The sequence below is a fragment of the Oryctolagus cuniculus genome, chromosome 18 (genome assembly GCF_964237555.1).
Source record: "Oryctolagus cuniculus chromosome 18, mOryCun1.1, whole genome shotgun sequence".
NCBI lineage: Eukaryota > Metazoa > Chordata > Mammalia > Lagomorpha > Leporidae > Oryctolagus > Oryctolagus cuniculus.
Genome location: NC_091449.1, coordinates 55,273,520 through 55,301,304, shown reverse-complemented (window position 1 = coordinate 55,301,304; position 27,785 = coordinate 55,273,520). Strand labels below are relative to the sequence as shown.

The window sequence follows — 27,785 nt, the reverse complement described above, 5'->3', positions numbered from 1 at the left end:
ACAGCCGGAGCTGGGCCAATTCAAAGCCAGGAGCTAGGAGCTACTTCAGGTCTCCCACATGGGTGCAGGGACCCAAGCACTTGGGCCATCTTCCACTGCTTTCCCAGGCCATAGCAGAGAGCTGGATGGGAAGTGGAGCAGCCGGGACTCAAACCAGCACCCATATGGGATGTCGGCACTGCAGGCAGCGGCTTAACCTGCTACGCCACAACTCTGGCCCCGGAGTGTCCTTTGTATATTGAGGATGCAAATGACTCATTGATATTTTTCCTTGCTAGGGGCTGGCGTTGTGTTCTAGTGGGTAACGCTGTAGCCTGTGATGCTGGCATCCCATAGGGGTGCTGGTTTGAGTCCCGACTGCTCTACTTCTAATCCAGCTTCCTGCTAATGAGCCTGGGAAAAGCAATCGAGGATGGCCCAAGTCCTGGGGCCCCTGAACCCACGTGGGAGATGCAGATGAAGCTCCTGACTCCTGGCTTCAGCCTGGCCCAGCCTTGTCTGTTGTGGCCATTTGGGGAGTGAACCCACACACTTTCTCTCCCTCCCTCTCTGTATAATCCTGCCTTTCAAACAAATAAGCAGAATTAAAAAAAAAAAAACTGTTTAACAAAATGATAAAGATTTTTCTCCTGTTATGTTCTGAGTTTTATAGTTTTACATTAGTTACGAGTCAATTTTTTGCTTGATACTTTCCTATTAAAATTTTCAAACACAGAAAAATTGGAAGATTCACGTGTTAAAAACATTTAGCCACACTTGTTTTTTTTTTTCCCTTGAACATTTAAAATAAGAGACACGAGGAAGCAGTCCTCCGCAGGGACAGCGCCGTGACAGCCCACACATGACTGCAGAAGGCACAAACTGTGCCAAGGGGTCTAGACAACCGATAGGGAAAAACGCGTTTGTTCTCGGACACAGATTTTTGCCAAAACAGTAACAGCTGCTATTGTTGGTTATAAATGTGTAAGAAAAAAATGAAATTCACAAGCATTTCGGTCCACGGTAATTTAAAACAGTAGAAACATAGGAGCTCCGGTGGCTTCTTTCTGAAAAGGTTGCCCTGAGCGGTCTGAGCCGCGTGCTGCCTCCGGCCACGTGGGGTCATCAGCTTCCCGGGGGCTGCACGCTGCCCCCCTCGCCGCCCAGCTGCTTGTGGCTTCTTCCCATGCAGGCTTTCCTACGCGCTGCACTGGCGCCGGTCAGGTGGGCGCCATGGGCAAGGGAGGGCTGCCGCCCCCCCCCCCCCCCCCAGCTGTTTCTTCTGCATCTCGGGTTGCTTTCTTCTCAGATTTCATTTCCAGGACACTTCTCAGTTTTTCGTTGCACTTTGATCTTTCTTGGCCAGCGCAGTTATCTGTTTTTTTGTTTGTTTTTGGAAAATGCCACAGGAGTTTATCCCTGGGAGATGAGACAATGTAACCATGCACTTTGCTGTCTGCACATAAACTGGCTGACAGCCGGGTGGTTGCTTGGTGCAGTGGGGGATACACGCATCCCATACCCGAGTGTCCGGTGTCCAGTCCGGCTCTGCGCCTCATCCAGCTGCCCGGTGCTGTGCACCCTGGGAGAGGCTGCTCACCTGGCAGGTGGATGGATTCCTGCCATTGGTGAGGGGGACCCCAGTGGAGTTCCTGGCTCCCAGTTTTGGCCTGGCCCAGCCCCAGCTGTTGCAAGACATTTAAGGGGGTAAACCAGGGGATGGAAGATCTTTCTGTGTCCGTCTGTCTTTCAAGTAAATAAAATGTTTAAAGAGTAATTTAAGACTGGCTAGCAGGTGAGTGTCCACCTGCAGACTTGGAGTAGCAGCAGGGCTGGTCACTCATCGAGATGCACACCTGTTATTTATGGGGACCCTCAGGGTTAACGTGGCACAGCAGGCGGGCTCCAACTGCACTGCTGGGGAACGGGTGTTGTTTAACTCAGCCGCAGGGACCGAGAGCCCTGCCACAGAGCACAGCAAGGACTTCGCACGTTCAGCCATGCGGCGGGACATTCTCATACCATCAGCAGACTTTAGGACAGTGTCAAAAACTTCCTAGTAGAATTTCCCATCCACGGGTTTGCTCCCCCAACGCCTACAACAGCCAGGGCCAGGCAGGCCAAAACCGGGAGTCCAGAACTTCATCTGGGCCTTCTGTGTCGATGGCAGGGGCCAGGCACCTGAGTCATCCTCTGCTGCCTCCCAGAATGCATCAGCAGGAAGCTAGACAGGAAGCAGAGGAGCTGGGACTTGAACCCAGGCACTCTGATAAAGGCAGTGGGCACCCCAACACATGGCCTAACCTCCTGTTTCACAGCTTTCTGCCCCCCTTTTTTATTTTAAGCTGTTCTGCTATTCTCCAGTCCTGTTCTGCTACACTTCTACTGAAGTTCTTGCGATACTCTACGACACACACATCCCTAACAAACGTCACTCTGCCTATTTCTCTGTCACTCTGTCAAAGCCACGAGGCTCCCTGGACTGGCACCCAGGGGTTCAGTGTCAACATTTCTCACGCACCTTTATGGGCTGGCTGATGAAGATGTTCTGAAGCACCGACAATACCATGGAAACGAGCCAGCTGGTGGCTTGGTCTGTGTTCAAGTCCAAGCTGTAAAGTGCGGTGAAAAAGGCAGACGCCAGGCTGATGGCGCCCAGAAGGATCCAGCAGGTGAAAGGTAACCATCTGTGCCAGCCGTTTGCCAGGGGCTTCCTCCACTCCCCTGGGCTCAGGAGGGGGAAACACGTCACCTCCCTGCAGAACGAAAGCTGAGGGAATGAGCTCCTGCCCGGCAGCTGGGAGAGGGTCGGGCGGGCCACAGGTGACAAGGACAGCCCGGGCGGCACGTCACCTGGATGGCTCCTGCTCCGTGGGGAGAACACATGTCTGCAAGAGTTCCTGGAGCTCGTGAAGCCGGCTGGCTGCGTCTGCGAAGTCCCAAGGATGGGGAACCGGGGAGAGGCTCAGCGCGCCCAGGTCAGACTCCAGCCTCCGTGCCACTCCGAGCAGGTAACAGCACAAATGACGCTGGCTTTCAGGAGCCACTGAAAACATGTTTCGGGTTAACAGACAGCCATTGGTTATTAGTGGCAGAGCTGAGCAAGCCGTCAGCGTTAAGGCTCAATTTCCCACTTCTGATGGCGACTGGACCCAACTCCGACAGAAGTGTCCCCTTTCCCGAGGGCCCGGTGCACCGGCAGCAACTGGAAAATCCTAAACTTGGATCTCCAGACTTGGAGAACTTCACTGAGCATTTTCACCAGAACCACAGTACGTGCAACCTAAGTGTCGGGGGCCCAAGCCGTATTTAAGATTCCGTGAACTCTCACCCCCCCACCATCCCATGAACCCAGGAGAGCTGCAAGCCCCAACAGCCTCCAGCCAGGCGGGCGGAACGGGGGTCTGACATGGGGAGTACGTCTGTGGGGTTTGCACCGGGTGGACGGTCTAGAAGCCACCAGAGGGTCCAAGCTGTCAGCTCTGGACTCGGGGCTTAAGGCAATTCAGACAAGGAGCGGGCGTCCTGCGGTGGGCTCTGCCGGAGGGGAGAACGAGTCTGAAAGCGCGAGACGTGCAGTGGAGGGACAGGTGGGCGACAGCCTGGTTCCGAAAACCACCGAGTTTACCCCTCACGCGGGGAGGTCCGGGCTGCTGGCGGCAGCCTCCTTCCTCTATGTGAGCACACACGAGGCTGCATAAAAGCTTCACCAGCTGGCCAAGGTCGCAGGAACTCCCTGAAGGCTGCTCACACTCGGAGAGCAGGCATGAGCGTCTCCTAAGCAGAAATCCCACGGTCTCCTGTAACTCCTGCACAGAGAACCCGGGTGAGAACGGTCAGTGTGTTCTATCCCACCGCGGGGCGTGGGCCGTGGCCCAGTGCCCAGTCTCCTGTAACTCCTGCACAGAGAACCCGGATGAGAATGGTCAGTGTGTTCTATCCCACCGCGGGGCGTGGGCCGTGGCCCAGTGTAAGGAGCCTCAGGGTTTCATTTCTGCTCTATTTTTTTTTTCCCCAGAAAGCAGTCATCTCCCAGTAGCTTCAGAATCTGTTTTCTGAGAGGTTACAGAATGAAAGAAGAAGGGACAGCTTGATCAAACATCAAAAGCTAAACCTACTCCAGGTCAGTCTACACTGCACACTCTCATCCAACCCTCAGAACCCTTCCTGGCCAAGAGTGAAAGCTGGAGGCCCGGCTGAACACGCCCAGAGGCAGGGGTCAGGGCGAAGGCCCTGAGACTCACAGGGCCCCACGGTTCCCCAGGACCCCCCTTTCCATTTCCATCCCACAGTGGGTAGGGATGCAGGTGACGTGCTTGGGCCACCTGACATCAAACTCACCTCAAGTACCTTCGTGCGCGAGAGGGGCGCAACAGGTGCATCTGAGAGGCTGGAAGCCTGGGTCGGGGGAAAGGGAGGCTGGGTCTCCGGGGGCTGAGCCGCTGGGAAGAGCCGCGCGATGACAAGGTTGATGGGGAAAAGGATGACAGCTGTCTGGATGCTGACGTGCAGCTCGGACCAGGTCACGGCCAACGGACCCACTGAAAGCAAAGCATCCCGTCGGCCTCTGCCCCCCACCGCAAAAGCTGTCCCCCAGGTGTGATCACTCAGGACTTTACTGCACTTCTCTAGTGGAAGATGAGGTTACTGAGCAGACCTTAATGTGTTCCTAAGACTGCGTTAAAGAAAAAATGAATGAATGAACGGTGAGAGAATTCCAGTATTAGGGGAGCAGAGGAAAAAGGCAGGCACACCCCGGCTCTGTCGCAAACTGTGGGAGGAGGAATGTGGAGAGAAGCCAAGGACTTGGAGCCAACACAGCACCCATCACGGTGCACATGTGCCTGGTACCTGTCACAGTACATGAGTGCATGGCACCCATCATGGTGCACGCGTACCTGCCGCCCATCATGGTGCATGCACACCTGGCGCACATCATGGGGCACCTGGCACCTGTCACAGTGCATGCACGCCTGGCACCCATCAGGTCATGGTGCACGCGTACCTGGTGCCCATCACAGTGCACGCATATCTGGCACCTGTCATGGTGCATGTGTGCCTGGCACCCGTCATGGTCCACGCATACCTGGCGCCCATCACGGTGCACGCGTACCTGGCGCCCATCACGGTGCATGTGTACCTGGCGCCCATCACGGTGCACGCGTACCTGGCACCTGTCACAGTGCATGTGCACCTGGCACCCATCAGGTCACGGTGCACGCGTACCTGGCGCCCATCAGGTCACGGTGCACGCGTACCTGGCGCCCATCAGGTCACGGTGCACGCGTACCTGGCGCCCATCAGGTCATGGTGCATGCGTACCTGGCGCCCATCAGGTCACGGTGCATGCGTACCTGGCGCCCATCACGGTGCACGCGTACCTGGCGCCCATCACGGTGCACGCGTACCTGGCGCCCGTCGCCCGGCGGAGCCGCCCGCCTTCCAGAACATGACGTTGATGAGCATGTTGCAGAGCAGCAGTGTCGCGCAGCAGCTGAGCCGCTGCACCCTCGTGAACCGGTTCCAGGGATGCCGAGTTGCAACCGAGAGCCACAGGTAATCCTGGGTGAAGTTCTCCACGATCATGCAGGAAAACAGGTGTCTGCAGAGAGGAACCCGAGGAGCAGAGGCAGGGATTTCACTGTGGTCTGCCCCACAGTGCAGACTGCTGGGATTTTAGGAAGCAAGGCTTCTGAGGACAAGGAGAGTTTATACTGTGTGGTTTAGAACTGTTGCTTTAGCTTTATAAGAGTTAGACGTTTTTAATATTTTTAAAATTTATTTGAAAGGCAGACACAGAGGGGAAAGGAGGGAGACAGGGAGGCGGAGACAAAGAGAGAAATTTTCCATCCATTGTTTCACTCCTTAAAATGCCTGCGTCGCCACGGTTGGGTCAGGCTGAAACCAAGAGCTCCAAACTCAGTCCAGGTTGCACACCTTAGGGGCAGGGACCCAACTCCTTAGGCCGTCACCTGCTGCATCCTAGGGTATGCGTCAGCCCAGGCTAGAATTGGGAGTGAAGCCAGGGACTCAAACCCTGGCACTCTGAGATGGGGGTGGGAGTCCCACATGCCCTCCTCAGGTCGGTAGACTCATACTTTGCACACCTTCTTGTCTCCAAATGTGGATGAATTTATAAATGACATAAAAATAAATCTGCGAAAGAGAAGTGGGATGAGAGATGAGGCAGGAGCCTGCAGGATTACTGAGCTCCAGGCCTGCAAGGGCGCAGCACGCAGGCGGAGGGTGCTCTCGTAGCCTAACAGGAACCAGAAGTGTCCCCAGGTTGGGGAGGGGGAGGGACGAAGCAACTCTCACTGCTAACAGCCAGGGCTGAAGCTGGAGCTCATGAAAGGATACTACCGAAACCACCTGCTGCTGGATCCCACATTCATAGGTGAGGAGGAGGGGCTAAGGACAGCGTCATGATCAGGAATTTTTTAAAGAGAGATTTGTGTGTGTACATAAGTATGTATGTATGTATTTGGATGGTGGAGCACCAGACTCACACACACACACACACACACGCACACGCACACGCACACATCTTTCATCCCCAGATGGCCCGAACAGCCAGGGTTGGGCCAGGCTGAAAGCAGGAGCCAGGAGCTCCGGCCTGGTCTCCCGCCTGGGTGGCAGGGGCCCAGGTTCTTTGGGCCATGCTCTGCTGCCTTCCCAGGCATGTTGACAGGAAGCTGCGCGGGAAGTGGAGCAGCCAGGACTCAGAACAGCATTCTCAGGACTTGAACCAGGACTCTGACAGGGGCTGCTGGTATCGCAAACGGGGGCTTAACCTGCTGCACCACAACCTCAGCCTCACGACCAGGAACTGAACACAGAGTTCCACTGGCTCAGAACAAGATCTGCAGTAGCTCTGGTTCATGTATTTCATTGAGAAAGAGGAACTCCCAAATTCTGCGGTGTAAAACCCAGTTCTAGACTGGAGATGTGAAGAGCTGTTTGGAGACCAGAGCAAAACTAGTCAGGGATGGTGTACGTGTGTGTGTGTGTGTGTGTGTGTGGACAGAAAGTCAGAGTGTGAATACACCAACCAGCCAATCATTCAGTAAAGAAATAAATTTTATGGGACAATATGACAAATACTTCAAAATAAGTATTTCAAGTTGCTCAAAGATATGAGAGTTTTTAAAAAGTTTATGGAAAATATGCATTATGGAAAAATTATGCATGAATTTCCATTTTTTTTTGCCCTAGAATAAGCTTATCCTTTTGCTCTACTTCCCATGATTTTTTGAAGTATGCTTATATAAGGAAAAGGATAATATTCAGTTAAGAATAAAAAATTATGAAAAGACAAAATCAATTAGAAATCTTGAACTAAAATAATGTGGTCATCAAGACAAAAAAAAAATAGGATATATGGAGATGAGTGCAGAGAAAAATCAGTGAACTGAAATACAGTATTAAACATAAGACCTTCCAGATTTCCCCTGAGGAAGCTGAGATGGATTTACTAGACAAAGACTTTAAGTTAACTATCCTAAAAATGTTGAAAAAATTAGATAAAATTTTATCTAAAAAACTAAAGAAAAGCAAATGAGAATGGTATCTCACCAGATACTGGAGAGTAATAAACAGACAAAAGTTACTATTATTAGGAAGAACCACCACCACCATCACCGAATAAAAACTCTGGGGTTGACAAGTAAGGTGAAAACACAGTTCACTGGAAGTTTCAACAGCAGCTTGGGACAAGCAGAAGCAATTGGCAGACTTGAAGACAGTTCAGAGATCATCCAGTCTGAGGAACGAGGACAAACGAATGGAGGAAGTGGGCATTTAGTCTGGGAGTGCAGGCACCTGCGTCCCAAATCCAGGTGCCCAGGGCTGGTTCCCAGCTCCCTTTCCTGACTCCAGCCGCCTGCTCATGTAGACCCTGGGAGGCAGCAGTAACCGTGCTCCTGCCTCCCCTGGGGGAAGCCTGACCCACATGTCCATCTCTGTACCTGGCCCAGCCCCAGGTGTTCAGGCATCTGGGGGAGTGAACCAGCAGATGGAGGCGCTCTTTCTGTCTATCTACCTTTTTGTGTCTCTGCCTCTCAAACATATACATAATATGAAAAAAATAAAAATTAGTAGAGATTCAGATACCTGTAGAATGTAATCAAATATACTGGCAGAAACACAATGCGAGTTTCAGAAAGAGGTAAGATAAACAGGCAGGAAGATTTGAAGCAACAATGATTGCAAATTTCCCAGATTTGATGAAAGACATTAATCCACATATCCAGAAGCTTAAACACTCCAAGCAGGATAAGCTCAAACAGATCCACTGCAGACGGTATACATCATAACCAACCTGCTGAAAGCCAGAGCAAGGAGACTACCAAAAGCAACAAGAAGCACTCCTGGCCGGCGCCGCGGCTCAATAGGCTAATCCTCCACCTAGCGGCGCTGGCACACCAGGTTCTAGTCCCAGTTGGGGCACCGGATTCTGTCCCAGATGCCCCTCTTCCAGGCCAGCTCTCTGCTGTGGCCCGGGAAGGCAGTGGAGGATGGCCCAAGTGCTTGGGCCCTGCACCCCATGGGAGATCAGGAGAAGCACCTGGCTCCTGCCTTCAGATCAGCACGGTGCGCTGGCTGCAGCGTGCCAGCCGTGGCTGCCATTGGAGGGTGAACCAACGGCAAAAGGAAGACCTTTCTCTCTGTTTCTCTCTCTCACTATCCACTCTGCCTGTCAAAAAAAAAAAAAAAAAAAAAAAAAAAAAAAAAAAAAAAAGAGAGAGAGAGAGAGAGAGAAGCATTCCTAAGAGTGACAGCCAATTCTCATCAGAAATCATGGCCTCCAGGAAGCAGTGAGATGACACATCCAAAGTACAGGAAGAAGATGGTGAACCCAGAATCCTATACATAAAAAATCCTTCAAAAATCGAGAAATTCAGTCATTTTAACAAAAACCATGATAATTTTCCTTAGTAAACCTGATCTGCCCACTAGAAAGTAACAAGAATCCACATCAAGAAATAGCACTAGTAAAAGTAATCATGGGTAAATATCAGAGTATAAACAAAAATAAAATCTCTAGAGGAAATCAATTTTTAATGGTTCAATTCCTGGGACTCCCGGTTCTTTAAGGACGGATGATGTCTGGCTAATTTGCACTGTGTAAGGCGGCAGGGGGTAGCTCAAACCCTTGAGTCCCTACCGCCCACATGAGAGAGCCGGGTTGAATTCTAGGCTCCTGGCTGCAACCTGGCCTTCCTCTGACTGATGTAGGCTTTTAGGCAGTGAGACAGCAGATAAAACTATCTCTTCCTTTGTCTGTATTGCTCTATTTTTTTCTTTCAAATAAATAAAAGTAAACTAAGAAAGAAAAGGTAAAACTAAGCACTAAGCAATAATTTAAAATGGGAGCTGGGAAAGAAGTCATCCAAAATTGCTTAAAGTATTCCTAGTAGCTTATCATATTCAGGAAGAAGAAGTAAATTCTGAGTAAGATATCTTCTTGGAAAACTGTGAAAATATTTTTAAAAAGTTAAAGGTGGGGCCGGTGCCGCGGCTCACTAGGCTAATCCTCTGCCTTGCGGCGCCAGCACACCGGGTTCTAGTCCTGGTCGGGGCGCCGGATTCTGTCCCGGTTGCCCCTCTTCCAGGCCAGCTCTCTGCTGTGGCCAGGGAGTGCAGTGGAGGATGGCCCAAGTGCTTGGGCCCTGCACCCCATGGGAGACCAGGAGAAGCACCTGGCTCCTGCCATCGGATCAGCGCGGTGCACCGGCCGCAGTGGCCATTGGAGGGTGAACCAACGGCAAAGGAAGACCTTTCTCTCTGTCTCTCTTTCTCACTGTCCACTCTGCCTGTCCAAAAAAAAAAAAAAAAAAAAAAAAAAGTTAAAGGTGGCGCCCATGCAGTAGCACAGTGGGTAAAGCTGCCACTTGCCATGCTGGCATCCCATATGGGCGCCGGTTCAAGACCTGGCTGCTCCACTTCCAACCCAGCTCTCTGCTATGGCCTGGGAAAGCAGTAAAAGAGGGCCTAAGATCTTGGGCCCCTGCACCTACGTGGCAGACCCTGAAGAAGCTCTGGCTTCTGGCTTCAGATCAGCAAAGCTCTGGTCGTTGTGGCCAACTGGGGAATGAACCATCAGATGGAAGACCTCTCTCTCTTCTCTCTCTGTGTGACTCTTTCAAATAAATAAATAAATTTTTTTTTTGACAGGTAGAGTTATAAACAGTGAGAGAAAGACAGAGAGAAAGGTCTTCCTTTCATTGGTTCACTCCCCAAATGGCCGCTACGGCCGGCGCTGCGCCGATCCAAAGCCAGGAGCCAGGTGCTTCCTCCTGGTCTCCCATGCAGGTGCAGGGCAGGGCCCAAGCACTTGGGCCATCCTCCACTGCACTCCCGGGCCACAGCAGAGAGCTGGACTGGAAGAGGAGCAACCGGGATTAGAACCCGGAGCCCATATGGGATGCTGGTGCCTCAGGTGGAGAATTAACCAAATGAACCACAGTGCTGGCTCCAAATAAATAAATCTTTAAGAAAAAAAAAAGAAAAAGTTAAAGGTAATTCCTAAAAAGAAAAGGAGGAAGAAGTGGAGGAGGAAGAGGAACAGGAATAGAAGAAAGAGGAGGAGGAGGAGGAGGAGAAAGAGGAAAGAAACACAATGTGTAGTTTCTAAACCAAAGACATAGACAAGGCAGAGAATGTTTTCAAAAAATATTTACCAATCTAACAGAAGAAGGAAAATAGACAAAAACAAAGAGAAAAGATTTTTAACAAAAAATGCAAAATAAGACAGAAGTAAGTCCAAATGGATAGGTAGTCATAATTAACGTACATGCAGTAAAACTGTATGTTAAACACTAGAGATTTGATTTTAGTTACATATTAACAGAATTGTGAGAGCTGAAGATAAAAAGATAGATAAGGCCACAAAACAGAAATATTAACTGAAGACAACTGACATACAAGAATTAATGTCATACAAAATAGAATGTAAGACAAAAGAGTTAGAGGGAAGAAAAGGAAATGTATGTCATAAAAATGGAACAAACTTCCCAGAGGAAATAACAAACAAGCTCTTGAACGCTCCTAGGACATCAGCCTTAATACAGGGCCATATGCTGGATATGGTGAAATGGTCATTCTTCCATTCAACTGATGTGCACAGCCATTGTCTTCATCCCCACTAAACTAGGGTCTTTTTCTTTTTTCCTTGTTAAACTGAAGCATTAAACCCTTTTACTATAAGGTAAATTTAATGTTATCTCAAAAACTATAAAAAGAAAAATTGAGGAGGAGGGAGGGAGGGAAGGTGGCAGGAAGCCAAGGAGACAGAGGGAGGGAGGAAATATTCTATTTTTAGAATTGTATCTACAAACTATATTGAATCAGTTAAAGACTAAAATTTAGAAACATTAAAAAATTAAAATTACAGTAAGTTAAAATGTTTATTTTCAAATAACTGATTTTAAAAACAAATAATTTAAAAATGAGTGTAAAAAATGTATGCCTACGTGATAAAAACATTCAGTTAAGGGGAGAACTAACAAATCTGCAACCATACCACTACTAGGAACTGAGAAATTAAATACATAAAAAAATCACATTTCAACAAAAATGAGTAAGCTTGAATTAAACATCCCCACACATGTCTGACAAATACTAGAGGGTGGAATGTTTGGGAAGCTACTTGGATGCCTGCAGCCCATGTCAGGGTCTGGTTCAAATCCCAGCTCCCCCGCTTCGGATTCAGCTTCCTGCCGATGTGCACCCTGGGAGGCAGAAGATGGGTCAAGTGTCTGGGTCCCCACCACCCAAGGGGCAGACTTGACCTGAGCAGCATCACCCAGCCCTGGCTGTTGTGGGCATCTGGAGAGTAAATCAGTAGATGGAAGATCTCTATCAGCCTGTCTTTCCAATAAAATGAAAATTTAAAATACTAGAACCAGGCAAGCACTCCTTAAGGTTTCATAAAGGAGAAGAAATTCCTACCAATTTATTCCAGTATATAGACAAAAATCTAAAATATGTGATTTCTGAAAAGATTACCTGTATTAAAAACAAGTCACCAATTCTCATTCTCACAACCGCTACACGATTGTTCCCACCGTGGCACAACCATGTCAGTCCTTGGTATGACCTGTCATTTTTGTTAATGATGTAGACGGACTGCAAATCAAACACCCCAACTCTGGGTACAGATCCCGTAAGAACTGTAGTGCACACACAGAGACAGACACGAGAAGGTTCCTGCGGAGTGGCAGACACTGCTGGTTGCCTCTCCAACACCACCTCCTCCTTTTCCTTTCTAATAAAAACTCCATTTTCCGTAACAGGTAGCAACACAGTTAGGTGAACCCCATAAAGTGAGTAAGCCAATTAAGGTGATCACAAGAGCACTTAGCAGGTCATCATTTAGGGACAGGGATTAGTTTTCAGTTCAGGCCAAGGAAACCCAGGGGGAAACCTGCGGGGGTCCCAGGGAGAAACCTGCGGGGGTCCCAGGGGGAAACCTGCGGGGGTCCCAGGGGGAAACCTGCGGGGGTCCTTCTGAACAGACTTCTCAGTAAGAGACACCCATGCAAATTGACCCGACACTGACTTCACTGTGTCCATGAGACAACCCAAATACAGTGTATGCTCTTGTGGCAATCTGCTATTTAAAAGTCCACTGTCATCTTTCCCATCAAAGGCTAGGTCCACGTCCCTTCCCGCTGAATCCGATTTTCAAAGTTAGGTCATGGAAGGCCGGAGAGCTGCCACTTAGTTCTCCCGAGTGCCTGCTGTGAGAGAAGCCAGCTGTCCCCAGGCTGCCCCACTGGAGGGCCACGTGCAGACACACTGGCCACAGCCAGCACTACCCGTGACTGCACAAGCGAGACCTCTGGGATGGAGACTACAGATGAGCGCAGACGCAGCCGACAGGAAGAAGCCTGGGAAGGAATGGTCTAACGCAGCTCCTCCTCCATTTCCGAGCTACAAGAACACAGGCAAATAGAGCAGTTGTTGAAGCAGCTGCATGCTGGGCTAAGTTGTTAAGCAACTGGAGGAAATCTTAATAAAGAAAACCTAATTCCCCTGCTACTCTAAGCCCTGACTCAATCACTCAAGAGGAGGGAAAGGAAGCAGAGTTGGGCCCGGGAGCAACAGCTGTGCCTTTTTCGCCTCTCGGCATTTTTAGGAGGACGAGGCTGTGGACCCCATGTTCTGACAAGGAATTAGCCGAGGGCCTGGGCTCGCTATACGGCAGAGCAGGTGGCACAGCCACAGTCACTGTTACCAGCCACGTCCAGCAGTACCTGAAGGACAGCAGCTCTCTCTGGGATGCTGGGAGGAAGATCCGGTCCCGCTGACAGTCTCCCAAGTCCACGGCCAGCCAACAGTTGCAGAGAAAATGCCACTTCTTCTTAACTGTCATGTCACTGACAACAACCTGGTTTACGTACCTGGAGCGAGACACGGAGAATCACGTTAGGGAGGTGGGCGTGGACCAGCCACCGTGTAGTCACAAGTGTGTGTCCCCAAGCAGGAGGAGGTCTCATCGCAAGGCACCAGCTAAGGCCCAAGGCAGAGCTGACCCTGTCGTTCCCCGGACAGAACGCCGCCGATTTCCACGCCCCACGTTCGGGAACAGAAGTGTGTGCCCATCTCTCCCGGCTCTCTTGCCTCCGTATGCGACAAAGCCTTGTTCTCTCTTCAAGTGCTCCCTGGATCTCTAGCTTGTATCACCAGGGGGTGCAAGGGGGGTACGGGGTGTGGTCTTCAGTGACTCACGACCTCCTGCCCGGCCTGGGTGGGCAGCCTCCCTCGATGTCACAGAGCACAGACCCCGAGGGTCCAGTCCCCTCTGGCCACAGCGTCCTAATTTGTGCCGCCTTCTCCCTCAGCGCCAAGCGCCCGCGTCCTCAGGACACCTGACCGTGCGGCCGCGTGGCCTCCCCAAGAGCCTGTGTTTCACGGCATGAGCCCACTGACATTTCGCTGATCAAAATCCTGGTTAAATTCCAGCTGACACCAGTTTTCCATGACAGGAACACAGACTCCTTCAAGGAGAAAATGTTTCTGAGGACTCTTACTGAGTTACAGTATCACCGGTGCCTAAGCTGAAGTTGCTTCAAACCAGCTAGAGCATCACATGGAGTTAAAGCTTCCTGTAAGAGCTAAGACTGGGCCAGCGCCGCGGCTCGCTAGGCTAATTCTCCGCCCGCGGCACCGGCACCCCAGGTTCTAGTCCCGGCTGCTCCTCTTCCAGGCCAGCTCTCTGCTGTGACCCGGGAGGCAGTGGAGGATGGCCCAAGTGCTTAGGTCCCTGCACCCGCATGGGAGACCGGGAGGAAGCACCTGGCTCCTGGCGTCGGATCAGTGCAACGCCGGCCGCAGCAGCCATTTGGGGAGTGAATCAACGGAGGGAAGACCTTTCTCTCTGTCTCTCTCTCACTGTCTATAACTCTACCTGTCTAAATAAATAAATAAATAAAAGAGCAAAGTCTGATGAAAGCAAAGCCTAACAAAATAAGCAAGGAAGAAGACGCTCACTTTCTGACTGGCAAGGAACCAGTTAGTCACGGCTCTCTATGTTTCCAGTGTGGCTTTTATTCTCTTTCAAAAGTGAGAAATAAAAGGAAATCAAACCTGAGTTTTCAAAAAACCTGGTTGAGATATTCATTATGGATAGCAGAAAGATTATGGAGAACACCATCATTTGCTAAAGAAAAAAAAGTTGCCAGCAGTCTGGTTTTACATGGGGGGTAATTCTTTGGCTTTTCTGCGTTTTCCAAGTTTCCTGCACTAAAGCATATTTACAGTAGGTTAAGCTGTGGCTTTGGACACCAGCATACCACATCTGGGCTCCTGGGAGGCGGAAGATGATGTCCCGAGTCCTTGGGCCCCTGTCACCCATGTGGTAGACCCTGATGGAGCTCCTGGCTCAGTGCTGATTGTTGCCAGCATTTGGGGGGTGAACCAGTACGTGGACTTTCTCTCATTTTCATTTATTTGAAAAGGAGAGTAACAAACACACACACTTACAGAGAGAGAGAAAGATCGATCTTTTATCCACTGGCTTGTTCCCCAAATGCCCACAGCAAGCCAGGCCCAAATCAGGGAGCAGGAAGTCTATCCAGGTCTCCCGCATGGATGGCAGAAATTCTAGTACATGAGCCATCACCTGCTGCCTTCCTGGGTCAGCAGAGACCAGAACTGGAGGTGGGACTCAAACCCTGTGTCCTGGCAGGGAATGTGGGTGACCCAAGCAGTACACCACAATGGCCGTCTCAAGAGTTATCCAGGTAAATTTTTTTTTTTTGACAGGCAGATTGGACAGTGAGAGAGAGAGACAGAGAGAAAGGTCTTCCTTCGCCGTTGGTTCACCCTCCAGTGGCCACCGCGGCCGGCGCACAGCGCTGATCCGAGGGCAGGAGCCAGGTGCTTTTCCTGGTCTCCCATGGGGTGCAGGGCCCAAGCACTTGGGCCATCCTCCACTGCACTCGCTGGCCACAGCAGAGAGCTGGCCTGGGAGAGGGGCAACCGGGACAGAATCCGGCGCCCCGACTGGGACTAGAACCCGGTGTGCCGGCGCCGCTAGGTGGAGGATTAGCCTAGTGAGCCGCGGCGCCAGCCTATCTAGGTAAAATTTTAAAAGGTTTTTTTCATCTACTTGAAATGCAGAGAGACAGAGTCTCACTTCTGTCCATTGCCCTCCACAGCTAGGGCTGGGCCTGGCCAAAGCCGGGGACTCCAGCTGCAGCTTCTCTGTAGGCGACAGGGACCCGACTTGAGCCATCGCCTGCCGCTTCCCAGAACGCATCAGCGGAAGCTGTACTGGAGGCAGAAGAGGGGCTCAATCCGGGGCTCTCACACAGAAAGTGGGCATCCGAGTGGCAGCTCAACCTGCTATGCACAACACCTGCCTTACCTATTTAAATTTTAACATTTTCTTCCTATGATTATAAAATCCAAATTCATTAACATTCTGAAAACACCCAAAAGTACACTGAAGAGCACGGCTGAGGGACGATGCGGGGCCGTTTGCTCCCGGCACATGTCGGGTCTGTGTATCACTGGTCCTTTATCTCTGGAATTTCCACACAAGCTGAGTGCAAGTTACAATCTTTCCCTTCTCTGTAAGCTCTTACTTTCTGACCCAAAGTAAATTCAATAGATAGTTGTTTATTAATTTTACTCTTTAAACACATTCTCATATGTAAAAATACCTTTAGTTTAAGGTATTTCCAGGCAAGATTTCACTGTTATTATTGCCATTCACAATCATGACAACATTTAATGAAAATGAAAGAAAGCAAAGCACCACTCATCCTGCCATCCTCTTCAAGAACCACATCAAGAGGCCAGTGCTGTGGTGTAGCAGGTAAAGCCGCCGTCTGCGGTGCCAGCATCCCATATGGGCACTGGTTCCAGTCCTGACTGTTCCACTTCCAGTCCAGCTCTCTGCTGTGGCCTGAGAAAGCAGTGGAGGATGCCCCAAGTCCTTGGGCCCCTGCAGCCATGTGGGAGATCTGGAAGAAGCACCTGGCTCCTGGCTTCAGATTGGCACAGCTTTGGCCATTGCTATCATCTGGAGAGTGAACCAGTGGATGGAAGACCTCTCTCCCTCTCTCTGCCTCTGCCACTCTGCCTTTCAAATAAATCAATCAATCTTGAAAAAAAAAAATCACATCAAGGTTTGTTCTCTATAGACATCTTTTTTTTTTTTTCTTTTAATTAAAAAATCACTCAGAGAGGCTGTGCTCCCACCTGCTGGTTCACTCCCCAAATACCCAGATTGCCTGGGACCAAGGAACACAATCCAGGTCTCTCCCATGTGGTGGCAGGAACCAATTACTTGAACCATCACCGCTGCCTCCCAGGGTCTGCACTAGCGGGAAGCTGACGTCAGGAGCCGGACCTGGGAACCAAACCCAGGTAACTGTGATGTGGGAAGCAAGCGTTTTAACCACTAGGCCACGTGCGCCCCTGCAAACAGCTTTTAAAAAACATAAATATAACAGTAACTAGTTCCTGTTTGGACCAAGGCCTTCTTGTGACTTATTGTGAAGACAAGCTTGTCTCACTCCCGAATATGAGCCACCTCCAAGGGGGAAAGCACAAGGCGGCACGAGTCAGGCACTTACCAAGAAGGGCTGACGCCAGAATTGTCATGCCAGAGCCGCAGGCTGTGCAGCTCCCCCAGAGGGTGCTTGGTGGTGAGAAGGAAGACGTCCAGGGCCCCTCGTTCAAACACAGCCTTCTGGGGGTCACAGAGATGGTGGGGCTCGCTCCGTCCCTCCGATCCATAGAGGGTGATGACAACCTCGAGTGTGACAGAAGACACAGGGACATTTAAGGCAACTCTGGGTTTGTCCCAAAGGAGAGGATGAAGACTTAGACGCCAGTACTTAGAGGAAGTCTCTGGGATCTCAGATGAGTGCAGAGGGCTCTTCACAACTTAGAACTAGGAAGGACCCGCTCTGGGATCCCTGGGAAGGGGCTGCTGGTCCCCGCGCTCTCACCCAGCCAGAGTGAGTCTCACGTGTGGAAGACATGGGCAGTGCACGGGCACCGTGTATTCCATTCACCTTAGCTGTCGTGGCAGCCCTCCTCCGATAGCCCGTGTAGACCTGAACCAGGTAGTGAAACTGGCAGCTGGGGTCATTGTCAGCCAGGACGGAGACCTTCACCTGCAGGGAAAGCAGAACCAAGAACGGTCCAGGTTTCAGCTTAGCTGGTGGACGCGGCGTCAGAGCTCCGCTGCGGGTCTGGAAGGCCAGGGTGCCGTGTCATCGCAAGACAGCAACCGGCAGGCCCAGTGCCACGGGAGGCCTGACGCCCCACGGCTGTGCCACAGAACCAGCGGCTCGGGCCTTGCGCACTAAACTCTTCTGCCCCCTTCCCACCGAGGGAGGGCTACCGGCTAACACAGGCTCGAATTTCAGATGAGCAATGGATAATCTGGGGCAGACTTGCACTGAAGATGCACAGACCGCTTAGGTGAAATGGAAAGTTAACTGGGTGCCCTCTGTCCCTATTCATTAAGTCTGGCAGCACTTCACAGGGCTGCAGAGAAATGGGCACTTTGTGTACTCTAGACTTTCCTGTGTAAGAAAACTTGAGAATGAGAAAAACGTAAAACAGAAGTTAAGAAGGTGTCATCATGAAGGGATTTTTGTTTTCAAAGCGTCCTTAGAGGTTCTCAGTGAACTGCAATTTGAATTAGACTTAACTTTCATGTGCGATAGAGCTGCACTTGATTTGAGAGTTAAGCTCTCTAGATGCCTTCCATTGGCTCATTCCTAACCTACATGAGCCTCATGAGGGTCTTGGCTAAAGAGAAGAAAACGGAGACAAAGATTTCCGTCTTGAGAGGAGATAAGAAGAGAGCTTTAAGCAATGTCCCAGTCGCATTTCTCTGCTGCCCGGGACCAGCCCGTCTGCTGCTTTTGATAAAAACAGCTTTCTTTCCGTCTTACGTAACATTCTCAAGGCACTGTGGCCAAGATTCTAGAATCCAAATGCCATCACCTTCTGGGTATCTGCCCGGTCCTTTCTCCACGCCCACGCAGCCAGGACCACGTAGCATCCTAAGAGACTGGCCAGCAGCGACACCCCGACAGGGTTGCTGGTCACACGGAGCAGGAGTCTGATTGTGTCTTTGACGTTGACTGTCCTGGGCAGGATGAAGAAGTCACTGCCGAAGAAGGTCAGGTGGTTACACAGACACTGCGTCCTGGAAACTGTGCTCCGCGGCCCAACCTGGAATTGGATGCAGGACACTGGCTCTAGGGAGGGCGCTAAGCAGGGGACAGACTCACAACACAAAGACAGCCACTTGCAGGTGGCCCAGGCCGCCAGGATGGCTCAGGCACGGCTGGAGGCCACGTCAACTGGTTTGGCCAATGAAGAGAGCAACTGGTTAACATCTGCTGCTCCTCCGCATGCGGAGGAGCCGCACCGGACCGGACGCTTGTTGTTCCCTTTTTTTACAAGTCCTTTCTATAGTAAAGTAAGAATAAGTAAACAGCAAACTCCCAAAGCAAGAATGAGTAGAGAGAAATGAGAAAGAACGAAGTAACGAACTTCCCCGCGAACTCTCCAACGCACTCTCCAACCAACCCACACCACCATGCCGTCTCTCTCCTCCTATACAGTCCTCTCCACCAATCCGTGCTCTGCTACCCACACGCCGAACGCGCTGCTCTCCTCCAATCAGGAGCGGCTCTTGCAGCTTATCAAGTTGGTAAGGGGCAGCTGGGTAGAAGCTGTATGCTCCTCTCCCAGCGCCATATTGTGGGAGAGCAGATGCATAGAATAAGTCTTAATTCCAGTAACAGTATAGTCCGAGTTGCTCCCCACAAACATCCAGTAAAGCAGAAGCAGACTCTGGCTCCTACAATTCCAGCTCTGCGTTTATACCCACAGGCGCATACGGGTATGTGAAAAAGAAATGTTTTGTCAGTTATGTCTACAGCTACAAAAAACAGGAAACAAGTACATAAATAAGGAGACCCAAATGGATGGAATACTACATTTAACAACAGTTAAAATGAATGAGCTAGAGGTAGTAGGAAAAAAATAGGAGGAGAAAAGAAATTAAGGGGCCAGTGCTGTGGTGTAGTGGGTAAAGCTGTCACCTGCAGTGCTGGCATCCCATATGGGTGCCAGTTAGAATCCTGACTGCTCCATTTCCAATCCAGCTCTATGCTATGGCCTGGGAAAGCAGTGGAAGATGGCCCAAATCCTTGGACCCCTGCACCCACATGAGAGACCCCGGAGGAGGTTCCTGGCTTCAGACTGGCACAGCTCCAGCTGTCATGGCTATCTGGGGAGTGAACCAGCAGATGGAAGACCTCTCTCTCTGCCTCTCAAATAAGTACATAAGTAAATTAAAAAAAAAAGTTAAAATAAGGGTACATCCCGGATAGTTCTATTAACACAAAGTCTATAAGCAAAACAGGCTGGCGCTGGGGCACATCAGGTAGGGCTGCTGTAGTGACCCTGGCATCCCATGTTAGAGTGCTGGTTCAAGTCCTGGCTACTCTGCTTCCTAGCCAAGTTCCTGCTGATATGCCTGGTAATTCAACAGAAGTTGGTCCGGCTACTTGGGCCTGCATGGGAGACCTGGTGTTCCTAGTTCTTGGCTTCAGCTTGGCCCAGTCCTGGCTGTTGTAGTCATTTGGGAGTGAACCAGTAATTTGAAGATCTCTCTTCTTTTTAAATAAAAAATTTAAAAGGTAGTCCTCTGCTGAGAGAATGAACACATGTGGCAAACTCAGGACAGTGGTGGGATCGAGGGCAGGGCAGCAGGAAGGGACACACAGAGGGCTGTGTTTATTCCCGAGTGGTTTGTTACATGCAAACATCAGAAGTAGAGCAGAACACTGAGAGGGAGCTGAGGGGTATGTCTAATATTTTAAAAATTGTATTATTCCCTATAACTTTCCACCTACTGTAACATTTATTTACCTATTGATGTTTACAAATTAATTATTAAAAAACATATCAGTGGGAGAGCAGGACACTCCTTTCCTAGTGGCACCTGGGTCAGCTCTTGGCGCTGGCTCGGGACATTCCATCGTCCTGACTCCAGGGGGCAGCACTGATGGCTGAGTTGGTTCCTGACACCCACGAGAGGGACCTGGACTGCCTTCCTGGTTCCTGGCTTCTTTGGCTCTGGCCCAGCCCTGGCCACTGGGGGCATTTGGGGAAGAAACCAGTGGATGATGGAGCTAGCACTCTCTTCCTATGAAAAAAAATTTCTTTAAATTTTCAGTAGGTAAATAGATGGAAACCACCAATCCCTGTTTTTGTGGGGAAAAAAAAAGCCTAAAGTATTGTCATTCTGACAAACTTCTTTTCTCTCCCTGGTGTAAGCCTGAGTTCTGGGTGTCCACTTCATAGGAGGGTGCTTCAAGATGTTCACAGAAAATGGAACTACACGGTAGTTTATTCCGGTACAGAAACCTTTTGAAACGTAAGCGTATGAAGGGTATTCAAAAACCTGGGAGGTGCGCGGTGGGAAAGGACTGCCCGTGGATTTCACAGTTTTGGCACCGAAGTAAATGTCTCTTCACAGTCTTCGCTGAACTTTTTGAAGTCCCCCCCATTTTGCGGGCGGCGTGGACGCCTTCCTGAGCACGCCCCTCTCTTTCCCACCTGGTAACTCTCAGACCTTGTGAACAGCTTCCTGGTTCCCACGACCTTGCACTGCATTCCTGGTGCTGCTAAGCCAGGCCTCACGTCGGGGCCCCTCTCAGAATTGAGAGTAACTGCGAACAGACACTCCCCGACTTACGATGGCTCGGCTTACAACGTGCGACTCTGTGATGGAATGAAAGTGATATGCATTCAGCTAGGGTGCTGTGTTCCGACAGGTTCTACCTCTGTATCGTAAAGCAGGCTTTGGACGGGAGCTCTGTGCAAGCTGCTAACCACATTCAAGGCAGGCCAGGCTGAGCCATGGTGCTCGGTAGGGTAGGGGCGTTCATGCATTTCTGACATTCAGGTGGGTTTGCAGTAACCGGTCGCAGGTGGAGGTATATCTGTCTGCTATTGTTAAGTGGTCCAGGAACAAGGCAAGACTCGCAAAAGCAACGTCGTCCCCGCCTGGCTTAAGATGTGCAGGAATCCGCTAAGGCAGAGTGGACAGTGAGAGAGAGAGACAGAGAGAAAGGTCTTCCTTTGCCGTTGGTTCACCCTCCAACGGCCGCCGTGGCCGGCGCACAGCGCTGATCTGATGGCAGGAGCCAGGTGCTTCTCCTGGTCTCCCATGGGGTGCAGGGCCCAAGGACTTGGGCCATCCTCCACTGCACTCCCAGGCCACAGCAGAGAGCTGGCCTGGACGAGGGGCAACCAGGACAGAATCCAGCGCCCCAACCGGGACTAGAACTCGGTGTGCCAGCGCTGCAGCAGAGGATTAGCCTAGTGAGCCGCGGCGCCGGTGCTAACACGTTTCTAACACATCAGTTCTCTATTCTGCAGGTTTGCTTCATTTTATCTGCCCCGTAGGACCTGTTTCCACGCAGGCTTTCCTTAGCTCATCCAGAACTCCAGATTCACCCTGGACCCCGTCTGAGAAGCGAATTGGAGACATGGCACAGGCCTGCGCCGGTCAGCAGCCGGGCCACACGGCACAGCCGGCACCTTGGCTCCTTGGCCCGGGTCCTTTATTGCCCTCCCCTGGGCTGTGCCTCTGGGCTGCCCCCTGGAGGGCAGCAGGGGCACTGTGTTTAGCGGCGGCTGAGGTAGAAGAGAAGTGGCCCCGCCTCTTACTTGGCACCCGTCGCTCCTCCACGTCCTGTTGTGGCTGTCCCAGAAGTAACACTGGGTGACAGCTGTCACCACCGAGACCAGGGCGGGCCTCTCTGCGTCGCCATTCAACACGGCTGTTACATAGTAGGTGCCGATGCCGTAGCGCAGGCTCTCGGGCGTCAGCACCCAGGTGTACTCCTCATCTTGGGACAAAGAAGAGGGCTTAATTGTAGCTCAGTGAGACAAAAATGCACCTGACCCTTTCTTCTGCAGGGCTGTTTTATTTTACAACGGAGGAAACGCTAGGCCTCGAGTTGCAGTGGCCTGAAGAGAGATGACCCGCAACAGAGGCTGGGTTCCCCCCTGTCAGTGCAGTCATCTGCTTTTGTTTGTTTTGATGGTTAGGATTTGAGTCTTCCTGCTAAACAATGCTCACACATTTTTCTTCTTTCACCCAGAAGGCAGGGTTTGAATTATTTAATTTTGATGTATTTATTTAATTTTTAAAAATGGCAGGGGAGGGCAGGCTAAGCTGCCACCTGCTGCGCAGAATCCCACATGGGTGCTGGCTCCAGTCCAGGCTGATTCACTTCCAGTCCAGCTCCCTGCTACTCATCTTGGGAAAGCAGTGCAAGGTGGCCCACATGCTTGAGCCCCTGCCACCCACGTGGAGATCCAGATGGACTTCCAGGCCAGCCCCAGTCGTTGTGGCCATTTGGGGCGTGAATCAGTGGATGGGATACCTCTCTGTTTCTCTCTGGCTCTCCCTCTGTCTCTAACTCCACTTTTCAAATGAAATAAATAGGTCTTAAAAAATAAACACAAAAAGGGAAAAGAGATTATATATCTTTCCAAAAGAAAAAGTTAAGAATCATGTTTTAAAAATAAAGATTTATTTATTTGAGAGGCAGAGTTACAGAGAGAAGGAGAGACAGAGAGAAAGATCTTTCATCTGCTGGTTCACTCCCTAAATTGCCACAAGGGCTGAGGCTAGGCCAGGCTGAAGCCAGGAGCCTGGAGCTTCCTCCGGGTCTCCCATGTGGGTGGGAGGGGCCCAAGCACGTGGGCCATCCTCTGCTGCTTTCCCAGGCGCATCAGCAGGGAGCTGGATTGGAAGTGGAGCAGCTGGGCCTCAAGAGCAGCGCCCACATTGGATGCTGGCATTGCTTAACCTGTTGTATCATGACTGACCAGACAATCATTCTTTTGAAAAATCATAATTTAGGTCTGAGTATAATTAGAATGCACCTTGAGTTTTAGGAAAATGAAATCAGCACCCATCTAAATTAGTAAACAGAAGGCCCAGGTACCGAAAGGAACCACGGACAGAGCCAGGGGAGGCGAGAGCGGGTCCAGGACCAGAGAGCTGCTGCCAGGCCTCACGCTGAGCCTCTGGCTGTTAAGGCCAAGGCGCGGCAGCTGAGGCTGCTGACTCTGCTTTCTCATCCCTCAAAGGAGGAGCCCCTCATCCTTCAAAGGATCTCCAGGTCACTGAGTGGGGGGAGGGTAACTGGAAAAGTGACCATTTCCATGTTGGTGAGGCCCCTGAGAGTCAGAGATGGTTCCATCCGTGAGGAAGACCGTGACTGTCATGCAGGTGCAGCAAAACACGCATTAGCCTTCCCGATGAGGTTGCCATTCTTAGTGCGAAAGGGTGGCTCTTTACTGAGACGTCAGCACCGTATTCAAAGTTCAGGTCCACAGAGCCTGCTTTTGCTCAAGCATATCTAGGCATTGTTTCTATAGCTCATACATTTTAATGATTAATATATAAATCAGAAACTAACTTTTCTAAATGTGAGGTAGACATCTGGTTTATGGTAAGACTTACTGAGATACCTCCAGGCCTACAGGTAAAATGAAAATACAGATTCTTCCTATACATTAATCCACAATATGCAGTGTTTAGGATACATGACCTGTGGTGCAGGAACTTGACTTCTGCAGCGGAACTCAACATCTCACTACGAACCACACGGGAATTGGAGAGGACGTTGTCAGCACTCGCTCCATCGCTAAGGAAATTCTACAATGGACCTTTTACTGAATTTGCTTAATCATATAAATGTCCTTCCTTCCACCCCACAACCTGTCTTTTTTTTGGAAAAAGTGCACTTCATGGTCATGTGTGTCTACAGATGGGGCAAATTACAGGGAACCAAACACACGCACACAGAGGGACCGGTGCTTGGAAATCTGGTAAAATCTGAGACAGTCAACGCACATGCCAATGCCTTCTCCTGGTTGTGCCACAGTGCCTGACAGTGGCAATAATGCTACTGTCAGGGGAGAATGGGCTGAAAGGTATCCGAGTCGTCTACTGCATTTCAAACGGCCGCATACAGACCTACAATTATCTGAAAATAAAAAGTTACCAAACACAGTGCATTTCAAAGTGGGTTGCCCGCACCTGACCGGGGTTTACCTTTCTGCCACACCTGATCCTTTGGAAGGGTGATGTTCAGGTGGCAGTCGGCAGGCTCAGGCTGATGCTGGAAGGCCAGGTAGAGGGTCACGGGAAGGCGGATGTCTGGCTGCACGCTCAGGATCAGGGACTCCTCCGAGGAAGTGATGTTCAGCGTGATCACCAGCTGCTCTGTGCTCAGGCTGAGGCTGCTGGGCTGAGCTGGGTCCAGGCTCTCGCTTCTCCAGAGCACGATCTAGGACAGACAGGTCATCAGCTCCCGAGTTCACCGTGGTCCATCCATTGTGCCTTCCTGTCACCTTAGGAGTGACAAGGTAATGGAACTTTCTAGGTCTTCCTTTTTGAATATTAGCAGGTAACACAGTGCCAGGGTTAGGGGAGACTAAGTTATACATAGTCTAAGACCTACATCACCTTTTGAAAAGGGTAACACAGTTTTCTCTGTATAAAAGTTCCTAATTTAAAAAGTTAATAGGAACACAATGGCACTGCCATTAATCCGTACTTATTTCCTTCAATTTGCTGCATTTTCCATCTTATTTTCTAGAATATTCGATCCCGTCTTTATTCCCTACGATTCACTGATACCTCGATATCTTCCATTAAATCATGGACTTGGAGCGATTCAAGATTAGAGCTGAGCAACACAGTTCCAATGCTTCCAACAATGTCCCTGTTGTCAAAATCCTTGAAGGGATTGAAAGCCAGTCCTGCGACCTAAGACAAAGACAAGCCAAGTTGCATCAACTGACAACACATTATAAATGACCCCGACAGGTAGCGAGGTATCAGATTTCATAAATTCAATACTGGGCTTTTCCCTGCTAATATCTCAGATGGAGTATTTCATACGATAACATAAATGAGAAACAATAGATTAAAGGGGAGGCATATACTTGGAACCCTCGATTTTTTAAACATGTTTATACCTCTATTTTGCTAGGAATTAAGTATTCTGCTCTCCAGGATAAGGCAACAATACCACCTGTGGGCCAGAGTCGTGGCTCCCTAGGCTAATCCTCCCCCTGCGGCGCCAGCACCCTGGGTTCTAGTCCTGGTCGGGGCGCCGGATTCTGTCCCGGTTGCCCCTCTTCCAGGCCAGCTCTCTGCTGTGGCCCGGGAAGGCAGGGGAGGATGGCCCAGGTCCTTGGGCCCTGCACCCACGTGGGAGACCAGGAGAAGCACCTGGCTCCTGGCTTCAGATCAGCACAGCGTGCCAGCCGTAGCAGCCATTTGGGGGGTGAACCAATGGAAAAGGAAGACCTTTGTCTCTAACTCTGCCTGCCCCCCCCCCCCCCAAAATACCATTTGTGTTTGTTAGATCATTGTTTAAAGAAACACAGTAAACTGATATGCGCGCATTGCTATACTGAGTCAGTCATCAACCAGGTATTCCCAGCTTCGTGTAAATCATGAAGCTTTGAGATCCATTCACATCACAGCACAGGAACAAGGAGCCCAGAAACCTGTTCAACACTCCAGGTCTCTACGCTCATCTTTTCCAGGCCTCTGTCCGGGCCAGTGTCAAGTAAGCACAAATGGCAACCGCCGCCTCTCCCTGGCTCTGCGCAGGTCAGCTGCTACGTTTCTTTCACACAAACGTCCTCACGGCCACGGAATCCGGTTATCACCCCGATCCGAGCCGGTTTCGCACTCACCTGGACGTTAACTCCCGGGTGTTTACTCAGGAGCTCCTCCAAAGCCGCAGCCGACGGGAAGCCCAAGCTGACGGGTGCGGGGTGGCCCAGGGTGTAAGAGCTCAGAGGCAGAGTGGACGCGTTTCGGCTAAGGAGACGGAAGCAAGAAAGGAAACCGCGTTTTGTACGCTGTCCACAGGCCGCAGTCTGAAACAAAGCTCCTCTCCCTTCCTTCCCTGTTACCTGCTCAGCATCGTGACAGCGAGGGCAGAGGACAGCGTCACTGAAGACCCGGACGCCGGGTTCTGCTGCACCCCTGCTTCGTGGATCCTCCCGAGGGCCACGAGGGCCATCTCCAGCACGTCCTCCACCTGCATGAGCAGTGCACTGTGTTACTGAAGGAAGGCTTGGGGTGTAGAGGGCAGAGCACTGTGCTACTGAAGGAAGGCTTGGGGGTGTAGAGGGGAGTGCACCGTGCTACTGAAGGAAGGCTTGGGGGTGTAGAGGGCAGTGCTCCGTGCTACTGAAGGAAGGCTTGGGGGTGTAGAGGGCAGTGCACTGTTACTGAAAGAAGGCTTGGGGGTGTAGAGGGGAGTGCGGGCCACAGTAGTGAGGTCAGCTGGCGCCCACACTGGAACCCCAGAGAAAGTCCCGGCAGTCCGCTGAAGACCCCCTCTGTCTCGGAGAGGAGGGCCAGCCAGGGGGACGGGATGTAGGTCGCCCTCCTGCTCGTGGTGGTCCTGTCTCAGTGAGATGAACTTTACACACACGATTCACCGCTTAGAACTCACAATTCAATATTTTCTCTCTGTATTCACAGAGTTGTACAATTATCATCCCAGTCTCACGTTAGAATTCATTGCCCCTAAGACGAGCCTGGCCCCCACTGGCAGTCACTCTGCTCCCGCATTCTCAGACCCCTAGTCTCGGGAAACCCTTCTCTACGTCCTGTGTGCACAGGTTTTCCTGGGTGGGGAGGTTCCTGCCAGTGAACCACGACACGTGGTCTTTCCCGAGCGGCTTCTTTGCACTCAGCAGAATGTTTCCAAGGCTCACGTCGCAGCCTGCATCAGAACTTCAGTCCCCCTTGTTGCTGGGCAATGCTCCACCTCGTGGATAGACGACCCTTTATCCATCCATTCACCACATCCTGGACATTCCCGCTGAGAGCCAGGGGGTCCACAAACATGTGGTTTCCTTTCTCTCGGATACATACATGGCAAATCTAACATGCTGAGGAACCACGACACTGTTTTGCAAAGTGGCTGCCTCATTTTGTAATCCAACAATGTATAAGGATGGCACTTTCTCTGGATCCTTGCCAACACTCGTTGCTGTCTGCCTTTTTGGGTGAATTTGCATTTCCCTAATGCCTAAGGACGTCGAGTGTCTTTTTTGTGCAAATAGCAAGTGTACTTTATTGAGTGTTTACTCTGTGCCCAGTACTTTGCGCCAAGAGCTGGTTTCTCACACTGATGGGATAAAGAAGGAGACCCCAGAAAAGAGCAGGCTGGGGGGTTCTTCAGCAGAGTTTGCTTCCG

At 50.8% G+C, this 27,785-nt stretch overlaps 1 protein-coding gene across 1 annotated transcript in view; it reads right to left on the bottom strand.

The window, feature by feature from the left end:
• The window catches only part of PKD1L3 (polycystin 1 like 3, transient receptor potential channel interacting), an 81,954-nt gene that overhangs the window by 24,179 nt on the left and 29,990 nt on the right, over nucleotides 1–27,785 (bottom strand). Inside the window, 14 exon segments of the mRNA XM_051846978.2 lie at nucleotides 2,501–2,735; nucleotides 2,833–3,025; nucleotides 3,608–3,788; nucleotides 4,321–4,520; nucleotides 5,388–5,581; nucleotides 13,239–13,385; nucleotides 17,070–17,248; nucleotides 17,514–17,615; nucleotides 18,457–18,687; nucleotides 22,204–22,385; nucleotides 24,608–24,842; nucleotides 25,196–25,324; nucleotides 26,266–26,392; nucleotides 26,488–26,615. Of these exon segments, the coding sequence (XP_051702938.2) occupies nucleotides 2,501–2,735; nucleotides 2,833–3,025; nucleotides 3,608–3,788; nucleotides 4,321–4,520; nucleotides 5,388–5,581; nucleotides 13,239–13,385; nucleotides 17,070–17,248; nucleotides 17,514–17,615; nucleotides 18,457–18,687; nucleotides 22,204–22,385; nucleotides 24,608–24,842; nucleotides 25,196–25,324; nucleotides 26,266–26,392; nucleotides 26,488–26,615 (2,463 nt within the window).